Raw genomic sequence first — 11,583 nt, 5'->3', positions numbered from 1 at the left:
ATATATGAAACAATCGGAGTGGGTCCATTCTGCATAACGAATAGTTTAAATTTTGATACTTTACTTAAGTAAATTGTATTCTATTTGTACTTTTACTCCAGTAAGTTTAATTGCAGGACTTAATTTCACAGTGTGGTATTAGTACTTTTACTGAAGTAAGGGATCTGAATAGTTCTCCCACCGCTGAATAAAAAAAAGAAGTGTGCTTCTATAATAATCAGTCTCATAATAATAATAATATTAGAGGAATAGGAATAGCCACAGCTTGAGCAGCCTGGTGTGTAAGTGTGTGTTCATGTTTCTGTGTGTATGTTTAAGGTCGCTCAGCGGGCCCCTCGATAATTAGAGGCTTGTCCCAATGAGGGAGCAATTGAGGAGAGGCAAACAGATTAATGGAGAACGAGAGGAGGAATGCAGGAGAGAGAGAGAGAAGAGGGGGAGGAAAAAAACAGGGAGCAGGGGTGCGAAAGAAAACAGCAACAATCCTCTTGTTGCTGTATTCTCACTTTTCTCCAAAACATCTGACGTCGTATCTCCGCCCGCACGTATCAGTTTAGTGTGTGTGTGTGTGTGTGTGTGTGTGTGTGTGTGTGTGTGTGAGAGAAAGGTCTTTGATCGGACGCCTCATTTGATCTGCTGCTGCATTTCTCTCCTGCACTGAATCAAAGTGAACAGCAGCATGTTTAATATCTAAACAATCAGCAGGAAGATGACATTAATTCACCGCTGCAACCCCTCACTGTCCTTTGATCAACCCCGCCTTTTATTTCACTCCTGGGCGAGGAAGAGGAAGGAGGGTGTGTGTGTGTGTGAAGTGAGAGAGGAGTGGGGATGGAGGGGAGGAGATGGGGAGACAGGAGTCAGCAGCGTGAGTTGGCAGAGGTCACCCTCGGAGTAATAAGCGAGAGGGAAACACAGCATGGATGCAGCTCGTGTGTGCAACAGCAGATCAGGTTGTCCTGGATCCTACAGATGCTTCACAGGACGCTGAGGTGAGTGAGGCACTTCCTCCTCTCTCTCTGTTTTCTACTAAAAACGGGGAATTAAAATCCGTACAAGTGGCTGTTATTTTTAATGAGGCTGTACATGTTACAGGTGGCTGTTTTCGGAGTGAGAATTAATCTATTTAAAGTCGACAGCGGATCATTTCTGGCGGGAATAATGTAGACAAATAATAATGTGAGAGGGCTGAGTATTGAACAGCAGGTGTCCCGTCTTCTAATTGGATTAAAATAGCTAAAATATGTCAATTCAAACAGAAATTCAAGCTAAATAGGCCGATGTTGACTGTTTTTTAATATAATTTTAAAGTGTATCCTCCATCTGCAAGGACAGCCAAGAAAGCTAAATATTTATATCTAAAGGTTTTATTCCAACTGTTTTCAAAGTAAATTTTAAAGAGATTATTTCACCTTTACAGTTTTGTTATTTGGTAAACAACGGGTTCATCACTTATTTGGAACAAAACTGTGTTTAAAGAGGATTTACTGCAGCAACTCAACCCTTAGCTTTGAATATAACCATTTCCAGTTTTGTGCTCTGTGGCAGAATTACTGTCAAAAGCTATTTTTCAAGTCAAGAAGACTAATGGACCAAAGGACTGCTGACTGGAGAGCCTGTTTTGTGTTAATATGGATGGATAACGCTGTCAGCAGTGTTCTTTTCTCTCTGCTTATCCTGTTGACAGTTTTAAGAAGAAGTTCCCAGATCGTTTATTAAAGCGAAAGTAACGATGGAAAGGAAGATCTGCAGGCACAAAGTGTGAAAGCAAAATGATCACAAAGTACATGTCCTGCAGCAAACTCTCCCCTGGGGCCGATACATTATTACATGTGACATTACTGAGTTGTTGTTTACTGGTAAGACTTATTCTTAACTGGTTTACATACAGTCCAGTGGTTCCCAACATAGGGGGCAAGCAATGAATACAAAAAAAAATGTCCTCACTTTTGTTTTGGAAAATTTGACCTCTTTACGCCTCTTAGAGTTCTTTAAATGAAACCAGCTGAGAAGTTTTCTTTTGTGAAACAAATCATAGAGATCTGAAACATGACAACGGGCCTCAGGATGTGCTTTTCTGTAAGGGGTGACAAGCCAAAAAAAGTTGTGAAACACTTGTTTAATACTTAAATTTAAAAAATGATCAACGGTTTTTATGTAAGAAGGCTCCAAATTGTGATTTTTATGAGGCTTGACAAGCCAAAAGGGTCAAAATTACTGATTTAATCTTCATCCAAGTGTTTTAAAATCTTATAGTTTATGTAAAAAGCGAAACTTCAGCTGTCTGATTTCTTGTTTCATTAAACGCACTGCATGTCATTTTCTGCCACTAGAGGTCACTTTATCAAAACAATCACAAAGGATGTTGTAAGCAGTGAATTGTTGTCTTCACCACCATTGCTGTGAGTTTGGGATGTTTATTGATCGAGAGGCTGGAAGCAGGATTTGAGGGTTAACGTCAGGTTAAACCCCATGTTTTTAACCCGGTCGGGATCAGGAGTGTCAGCTTGAAATCAGCAAGAAAGCAACTCATTCAGTCATTAACTCCTTTGGAGTATCACTCTAGTCAATAGTTCTTTGTCTTGCTTTCATTAACAAATTTCTCTGTGTAACAAATTTGAAGATTTGCATGAAAAAAGCTTGATGGAAACACCAAAATTGGATAAAACTTTCGAAAATGGGCATAAAAGTATTTACATTCACTTGAGGAGTTTGTCTTTTGCATATAATGCTTAACAATGCATGTAGTTTAATGTTTAAATCTGCTGCTTCAGTTTACAGTGGCAGTTGTGATTTTTTTGTGGCAAATTTGTGATTTTTTTGCGGTAAATTTGTGCGTTTTTTCTGGTAACTTTTGTGTTTTTTTGTGGTGAATTTGTGAGATTTTTTGGTAAATTTGTGAGTTTTTTTTGGTAAATTTGTGATTTTTTGTGTTAAATTTTTATTTTTCTTGTGATAAATTTGTGAGTTTTTTCTCCAAAATTTGATAAAACTTTTCAGAATGGGCATAAAAGTTTTTACACTCGCTTGAGGTGGTTTTTGTCTTTTGCATATAATGCTTAACAATGCATGCAGTTTAATGTTAAAATCTGCTGCATCAGTTTACAATAGCAGTTGTGAATTTTTTTAGGCAAATTTGTGAGTTTTTTGTGGTAAATTTGCAATTCTTTTCTTATAAATTTGTGATTTTTTTGTGGTCAATTTGTAATTTTTTTCTGATAACTTTGTGAGTTTTTGTGGTAAATTTGTGAGTTTTTATTGGCAAATTTGTGAGGGGGTTTGTGGTAAATTTTTGAGCTTTTGTGGTAAATTTGTGATTTTTTTTTGTGGTAAATTTGTATTTTTCTTGTGATAAACGTTTGAGTTTTTTTCTCCAAAATTTGATAAAACTTTTCAGAATGGGCATAAAGGTTTTTACACTCGCTTGAGGTGGTTTTTGTCTTTTGCATATAATGCATAACAATGCATATGGTTTAATGTTTAAATCCGCTGCATCAGTTTACAGTAGCAGTTGTGAATTTTTTTGTGGTAAATTTGTTAGTTTTTTGTGGTAAATTTGTGAGTTTTTATTGGTAAATTTCTGAGGGGGGTTGTGGTAAATTTGTGAGCTTTTGTGGTAAATTTGTATTTTTATAATGTATTTTTAAGTGTGCTGTGTGTGCAGCTGTCTGGTTAGAAATCAACAGTAGTCACTGAGAGCATGGAGTGGTTGAATAAATATATTCACTCATGATGTGACACTTCACTTGCCTTATTAGCAGCAACAGTATAGCTTTGTGCTGTAATGGTGTTAGAGAAAGTAATGGCTACCCAGCTGGTATCATTTCTGGAAAACAATGACATTTGCGAAAAGTTCCAGTCTGGTTTTAGACCTCGTCATAGTACAGAATCTGCCCTTTTAAGAGTTTTTAATGATCTTATTTTAACTGTTGATTCTGGATGTGCTGCCATCATGGTGACATTAGATTTAACCGCTGCATTTGACACGGTAGATCACAGGACCCTGCTCTCACGCCTGGAGCATCATGTTGGTATCAAGGGTGCGGCCCTCATGCTGCTCCAGTCCTACCTTACTGATAGGAGCTTCTCCGTGCATTTGGGAGATTTCTCTTCTAGTGTAACCCCTCTTACTTGTGGGGTGCCTCAAGGGTCCATTCTAGGCCCTTTACTGTTCACACTGTACATGTTGCCCCTTGGTTCCATTCTCCGCAAACATAATGTGTCTTTTCATTGTTACGCTGATGATGTTCAGATTTATCTCCCCATGCAAACGAATTGTAAAGACTCTGTACAATCTTTACTTGACTGCATAACTGACATCGAGACTTGGATGAGCCTCAGCTTGCTAAATCTGAATGACAGCAAGACAGAGGTCATTGTGTTTGGGCGTCATAAACATTACAGCGACTGTGCTGATGCTCTGCCCCCCTCCCTGGGTTCAAAAAAGTGCTCTGTCATTAAGAGCCTTGGTGTCACTTTCGACAGTGATTTTAAACTAGATAAGCAAATCGGCTATGTGGTCAAAAGTGCCTTTTTCCAGCTGCGACTTCTGGCCAGGGTAAAACCGTACCTCTCTCCTAGTGACCTGGAGAAGGTTATTCATGCTTTTATCTCTACAAAGCTGGATTTTTGCAACTCGCTGTATGTAGGTCTAGACCAGCGCTCATTGCGACGCCTGCAACTCGTACAGAATGCTGCAGCGCGTCTTTTAACAGGCACAAAGAAACGGGAACACATAACCCCAGTTCTGGCCTCTCTACACTGGCTTCCTGTCCGTTTCAGAATAGATTTTAAAATCCTGATGTTTGTTTTTAAAATTTTAAACGGATTGGCTCCAGCATATTTGACCGAACTGATACAGGTTCACAGACCGACCAGAGCTCTGAGGTCTGCAAATGAGTCCTACCTGGATGTGCCTAAATGCAGGCTAAAAACTAAAGGCGATCGCTCTTTTGCAGTGGCTGCCCCGAAGCTGTGGAACAGTTTACCGCTGCATATCCGGTCGTCAGAGACATTGGACAATTTTAAATCTTCTCTAAAGACTCATTTTTTCTCCCAGGCTTTTGAACCTGCGTGAGAAGAAAGTTGTTTCTGTGTGCTGTATTGTACATCTCATCTCATATATTATTAGATTAAATTGTCTTTTATTTTTATTTTGTGAGTTTATTGTTATTCAATTATGTATCTTGTATTGCATTGGATTTTTTGTTGTGATTCAGTTATGTAAAGCACTTTGGTCAACCTTGGTTGTATATAAAGTGCTCTATAAATAAACGTGACCTTGACCTTGACCTTGTAATAATTATTGACGTTCTTCATAGAAGTGGGCGGAACACAACTGCTTTTCCCCGTAGTTGAGTCAACACCCCCTTTCATGGAAACATGCACAGCCTGAATAGGAGAGCCTGGGTTAACTAAGAAAGTTGACAACCACCTTCGTGATAGAGCTTATCCAAGATTGTGGCTGTTAGGCTCAGTGAAGCGAGAGAGTGATAAGATATGCTGGGTATTAATTAGAGATCATCAATGTATAATTCCACTCCGAGTTGTTTTTAGACATTTCAATACAGAAAAGCTACATATTAACCCTTTAAACGGAGAGTTAAGCACCAGCGCCACTACTTTAATAGAGCACTTGTAGTGTAGTGTGCTCTCCAGTGAGTGTGTGATGTTGGTTAAACACCTGTGACCTTGTTGGAGATCTCTCAGTAAACACTCCCTGACGAGGGGCCCTCTCTGCATGCCTCACATTGAGTTTGATGAACTGTAAAAGTGTGTGAAGGCGATGCTGTAAACATGCTTCATTGTTTTACAATTAATGCGCTCACGGAAGCCTGACCTTGCACATACACCCCGATTAACTTCAGCAGTGTGTGTGTGTGTGTGTGTGTGTGTATTTGTTTGTGTGTGGGATGTTTACAGGCAGCAGAGGAAAGAAAACTCGGACGTGGAACAACCCTGATCGTCCAGATTCGATGGTCATTATGAACAAACTGAATTAACGATCATGAGATTCATAATCACTGATGCAACAATGCATACTGTGATCATTTTTGGCAATATGTTCCAGCGCTGCAGGGAAAAGACGGGAAATTTTAATTGGCGATCACTAATTGGGCAAACTATCACGCAATAAATTAACTGGCAGCGGCGTAAGGTAAATTTACTCAAGTCCAATGTTGAGATACTGTGATAGCAAGTTTAAACTTTTACTCAAAGGTGAGTCACAGGGAAATATTAACAGTTAATTTATTTAACAAACTCTATTTAAAATCTATTTAAAATCTTTTTTTAAAATATCTATATCTGTAGAATAACTAAAGGTTGGTTGTTTTTACTTTTATAATGGTTTTTGCTGCCAGTTTTTTTTTTTTTTTTACCATTTTATCTTAAATTTAAAATGTTACTGTTAGAAGAATGTTATTTAATTTTACATGTACCAGTGTGAGTCAGAATCTAATGTAAAATGTTGTTACTATACACTGTAAAAAAGAAATAAAAAATGTAAAAAGTCTGGCAGGAAAAACACATATCAATAAATAACAGTAAACAACCAGTTATTTTACTGCTATTTAGAAAAAATACTGATAAGTAGATATCTGTATTTTTAAAAAATGTAGAATAACTCCAGTTTTTTTTTTTTAACTTTAATATGACAGTAAGAGGCAACTTTTGCTGCCAGACTTTTGACCTTTCTTTATGGATTTTACATTAGATTAAAAGTTTTATTGTAAGAAAACAGACAGTTGCCTTAGTTTTACATTCAGCAATACAGTGTGTATCTTTTACATAGAATTCACTGTAATTTAACATACAAGACCAGTAAGAAATTGAATAATCCTGTAAAAAAAAAAAAAATCTATAAGGTCCCATTCAATTTGTGATTTTTTTCTGGTAAATTTGTGAGGTTTTTCTCAGAAATGTTCCACCTTAATCTCAGAGAATATCAGAGCTTCCTTCTTGTAAATGTACAACTTTAATCTAAGAGTTTAATCTTGGAAATCTATAATGTCCCATTATATTAATTTACAGATTTGAACTCTTATTTTATGGTTTATATTTGTAATAAAAGTAATTAACCTTTTATTTGGCATGTGCACTTAAATAAGAATAAATAATACAGTACATTTCTGTGAAATAACTTACTTTTTTTTACAGTGTATTCAAAGTGAAATATTACCATAACGGTAAAAAACGATAACTGTTCTCTCTCCTCTCACAGCCAACATGTCGGTCTCCACGGTAACAGACTCGTACCCGTCCGTCAGCTGGTCGGGGGTCTCCGTGACCCCGGCAGGTACGAACGCCACATTCTGGGAGCGCGACGCCGTGCTGGCGGCAGCCGAGGTGGTGGTGCTGACGGTGATCCTGGTGATGGCGTTGCTAGGTAACGGGCTGGTGCTGGTGGTGCTGCTGAGGCGGAGACGACACCACAACCCGCTGCACCAGTTCATGCTCAACCTCTGCGTGGCCGACCTGGTGGTGGCGCTGTTCCAGGTAACGCAAGGAACCCTACGGAGTTTTGAGCCATTTTGACCATATTTTAATCCTTTCATCCTGTCTGTTTATACGACTTAAAGAATGTTTACCATACCATGTTGGAAAATGTTGTTCAGCACCGCCTCACCTATATGACCTTATAATAATTTATTAAAATTTGTCATCTTTTTTCTGGTAAATCTGTAATTTTTCTCTGGTAATATTGTTTTCTGGTAAACTTGTGAGTTTTTTCTGGTAAACTTGGGATTTGTTTGTGGTAAATTAAACATTTTTTCTGGTAAACTTGTGATTTTATTCAGATCATTTAGGATTTTTTCTTCTGGTAAATTTGTGATTTTTTCTTCTGGTAAATTTGTGATTTTTTTCCCTAATACATTTGTGATTTTTTTTTTCCTGATACATTTGTGATTTTTTTCTGGTCAATTTGTGATTTTTTTTTCAGGTAAATTTCTAAGTTTGTTCTGTTAAAGTTTTAGAGTTTTATTCTGGTACATTTGTGAGCTTTTTTCTCATAAATTTGTGAGTTTGTTCTGGCAAACTTGTGGGGTTTTCCCTGGAAATGTACCACCTAAATTCCAGAGAATATCAGAGCTTTCTTCTCTGCGTCTCACTCCCTTCCTCCTCCTCCTCTCCCTCTCTGAGGTGTTGCCGCAGCTGGTGTGGGACGCTAAAGGCCGCTTTGCCGGCCCGGACTTCCTGTGTCGCCTGGTGAAATACCTGCAGGTCCTCGGGATGTTTGCCTCCTCCTACATGATCGTAGCCATGACGATGGACCGGCACTACGCCATCTGCTGCCCCCTGCAGGCGCACCGCAGCGGGGCCACGCAGCGCTGGAACAGCTTCATCCTGCTGGCCTGGGGCCTGTCGCTGCTGCTCAGCCTGCCACAGGTACACATGACACATGTTCCAAACAAATAAGTGGTTTTAAATTTATATTGTCAAAATGCAGAATCCTAAAAAAAAAAATCATGAGAAACAATCCAATTTAGTCTGTTGGAAAACGGCAGCCCACACACCTGTTTACCCCTGCAGGTGTTCATCTTCTCTCGTTCAGAAGTGGCTCCGGGTGTCTACGAGTGTTGGGGGAACTTCGCCGAGTCCTGGGGCCTCAAGGCCTACGTGACCTGGATGACCGTGGCCGTCTTCATCCTCCCCGTCCTCGTCATCACCGTCTGCCAGGTAGAAAGAAGGACCAGAACACAGAGTTTTAACCCTTTGGAGTTTGGGGCTATTTGGTCCATTTTAGAATCCTTGTTATTCTTAAAAATATGGTTACAATGCTAGCACAACCTCCCCTATATGACCTGATTATTAAATTTTCACATTGACTCACTGGATCATTTTGAACCCCACATTTGCAACATTTAAATGTTGCAAATGTGAACACAGGCAAAGAGGTAAAATGAGGAGAACATCTAGTTCTATATTTTTACACTAAATACATTTGACCTTATCTCTGGTTTTACTTCACTAAACTGGCATGGAGTTACAAGCCAGAACTTAAGAAGGAAGCTAGTACATTTGTGATTCTATTTCTTGTATATTTGTGAGGTCTTTCTAGTAAATTTGTAAGTTTTTTCTGGTAAAGAGGTAAAATTAGAATATCTAGTTCTTTTTTTTTTAAAGATAATTTTTTTGGCATTTTACATGCTTTATTGAAAGAGAGAGACAGATAGAAAGGGGGTGACAGAGGGGAGGACATGCGGCAAAGGGAGCTCAGGCCGGATTCGAACCCGGCTCCACCGCAGCGAGGACTGCAGCCTCCATACATGGGGCGCCTGTGTAACCCACTACGCTACGGACCACCTGGAATATCTAGTTCTATATTTTTATACTAAATATATTTGATCTTATCTCCAGTTTTAATGGACTAAACCAGCATGGAGTTTCAAACCAGTACTTTAGAGGGAAGCTGACAGCATGGCTGTTTGGTTTTTACATTGTGATGTCATGAAAAAGTCATTCTCCGCCGCTTGAAGTGACTCGAATTTATCTTGAAGACATAAAATAATGATTGTGATGTGATAGTTTTCAATTCACCACATTATCGCTGGATGTGTTATTTCCCTCTCAGGTGCGAATCTTTAAGGAGATCCACACGAATCTGTACTTGAAATCAGAGCGCCGCCTGTCCCCCGCCTCCCTGCCCCCCTCCAGACGGGACAGCCAGAGAGGAGGAGTAGGAGGAGGAGGAGGCGGCAGAGGGAGGTCCAGTCTCTCTCTGTATGTTTCACCGCTCGTGTTCAACAACCCCGGGAGTGACACCAGCTTTGACCCTGGATCCATCTATCAGCACCTGCCCATGGGTCCACTCAGGTCCCACAGCATCCCGTCACACTGTGACATTCACACCTACACCGCTGTCCACCCAGGTGAGACCCACGCGCACTTATATATTTATTAGAAGTTTTCCCTATTCACGTTCATACCTCCTCACTCTGTGGGTTTCCTGCCAGCTGAGCTGCAGCCTGACGTGCTGCCAGGCCCTGCAGCGCCCCCTGCTGTCTGCTGCCCACCGCCCAAAGCCCCCGCAGCCCGGGGCGGGGAGGTTTCAGCGGCGATGTCTAAGACAGTGAGAATGACGCTGGTCATCGTGCTCGTCTACTCGCTCTGCTGGGCCCCGTTCTTCAGTGTCCAGCTGTGGGCCGCCTGGGACCCCAACCCACCACAGAACGGTGCAAACACACACACACAAATCTACATTGTGTCCCTTTAAATTACACCTTCTTGTGAAATTTATGAAAAATTCTGTATTAAATTTAGACAAATAAATTTGCTCTTATTTGCAGGAGCCAACATTTAACCTAAAACTACACTGTTCATCATAGAGAGAAACTATAAAAACAGGCATCATCAAGTAAAATGAATGCAACAGAAAAGATTACAATAAAGTATATGAAAAAATATGTATTGATAATAATAATAATAATTATACATTTCATTTAGAAGCACCTTTCTAAACACTCAAGGACACTGTATAATAATTAGAACAGGACAAAACAGGGAGTGAAAACAAGACAAAAAATAACCCTAACCCTAACAAAGACAAAAGAAGTGCGGTGCAATCATACTGAGTAAGCCAATTAGAACAGATGATTTCTGGATTTGAATAGTGGGAGAGAGTCAGTGTTGCTGATGTTAGAAATGCTACGTACAAACAGTGCAAGGTAACAATGCAATATAAACACACAAGAATAGAATATAAATAAAACAGAAAGTGATGCAATGTATCCATGAGTAAAAAGTATAAAGTTCAGTTCAGATCCAGTACTGTGGTTTGGAGGTTGCAGTACATTTTCAGTTGATTTCAATCAACTTGTAGAGAGCTTTTACTCAAGTAAGGACTCTGAATACCTTCTGCATCACTGCATTTATTCAGAAGCCTGTCTCTTGCATCACCTCAGTCGGGTGAAAACATCCTGCTCTGTGTGTGTGTGTGTGTGTGTGTGTGTGTGTGTGTGTGTGTGTGTGTGTGTGTGTGTGTGTGTGTGCAGGTGCAGTGTTCACCCTGCTGATGCTTCTGGCCAGTCTGAACTCCTGCACCAACCCCTGGATCTACTCGGCCTTCTCCAGCAGCGTCTCTCCGGAGCTCCGACTGCTGCTGCTCTGCCGCAGCGCCTCGCAGCGTCGGGGCTCCTTACCGAGCGACTCCACCACCACACACACATCCAACTACTGAACAACACAACGACAGTTACATGCAGAAACACTGAAATAAATGCAAGTCTGCATCTCTTACTCTCTGTAGTAGCATTTTCTACAACATTGAGTTTTCCACATTGTTAGAAAATAGCTTGGCATTTTGGGAAATACACTTACTTGCGTTCTTGCGTGCACTTACCACCATTATAAATTAATAAATATAATATAGGACAATTGAATGTGAAGCGAAGGTTACAGCTAGTAGACGGTAAAGCTAACGTTAGCTTAGCACGAAGCCAGCTAACTACTTTAGATAGTCTGCATCTGTCCTAAACTAACAAAAAACACCTCACAGCACCTATAAAGTTTACTATTTAAGCCTTTTAAAAATAAATTAAGTCTAGAAATTACTTTTTGAGAGCCGTTGCACACTAGCCTAGC

The 11,583-nt window shown here is 39.9% G+C and overlaps 1 protein-coding gene across 1 annotated transcript; it reads left to right on the top strand.

Annotated features, from left to right (window-relative positions):
* Nucleotides 1-5,932: 5,932 nt before the first annotated feature.
* On the top strand, nucleotides 5,933-11,326 carry LOC131972358 (vasopressin V2 receptor-like). Its single transcript, XM_059334185.1, has 7 exons — nucleotides 5,933-5,978; nucleotides 7,223-7,497; nucleotides 8,143-8,388; nucleotides 8,533-8,679; nucleotides 9,575-9,872; nucleotides 9,957-10,175; nucleotides 10,995-11,326. Exons 2-7 carry the CDS (start codon nucleotides 7,228-7,230, stop codon nucleotides 11,177-11,179), a joined length of 1,365 nt encoding a protein of 454 aa, XP_059190168.1. The 5' UTR covers nucleotides 5,933-5,978; nucleotides 7,223-7,227; the 3' UTR covers nucleotides 11,180-11,326.
* The last annotated feature ends 257 nt before the right edge of the window (nucleotides 11,327-11,583 follow it).

Source organism: Centropristis striata, chromosome 5 (genome assembly GCF_030273125.1).
Source record: "Centropristis striata isolate RG_2023a ecotype Rhode Island chromosome 5, C.striata_1.0, whole genome shotgun sequence".
Classification (NCBI taxonomy): Eukaryota; Metazoa; Chordata; class Actinopteri; order Perciformes; family Serranidae; genus Centropristis; species Centropristis striata.
The sequence above is the reverse complement of the archived record's forward strand: the minus strand, read 5'-3'. Positions and strand labels throughout refer to the sequence as shown.

Coding starts and splice junctions, on each gene's coding strand:
- LOC131972358 (XM_059334185.1), top strand. CDS start 7,228: ATGTCGGTCTCCACGGTAACAGACTCGTACCCGTCCGTCAGCTGGTCG. Junction 7,498..8,142: donor TGGTGGTGGCGCTGTTCCAG/GTAACGCAAGGA, acceptor TCCCTCTCTGAG/GTGTTGCCGCAGCTGGTGTG. Junction 10,176..10,994: donor CCCCAACCCACCACAGAACG/GTGCAAACACAC, acceptor GTGTGTGTGCAG/GTGCAGTGTTCACCCTGCTG.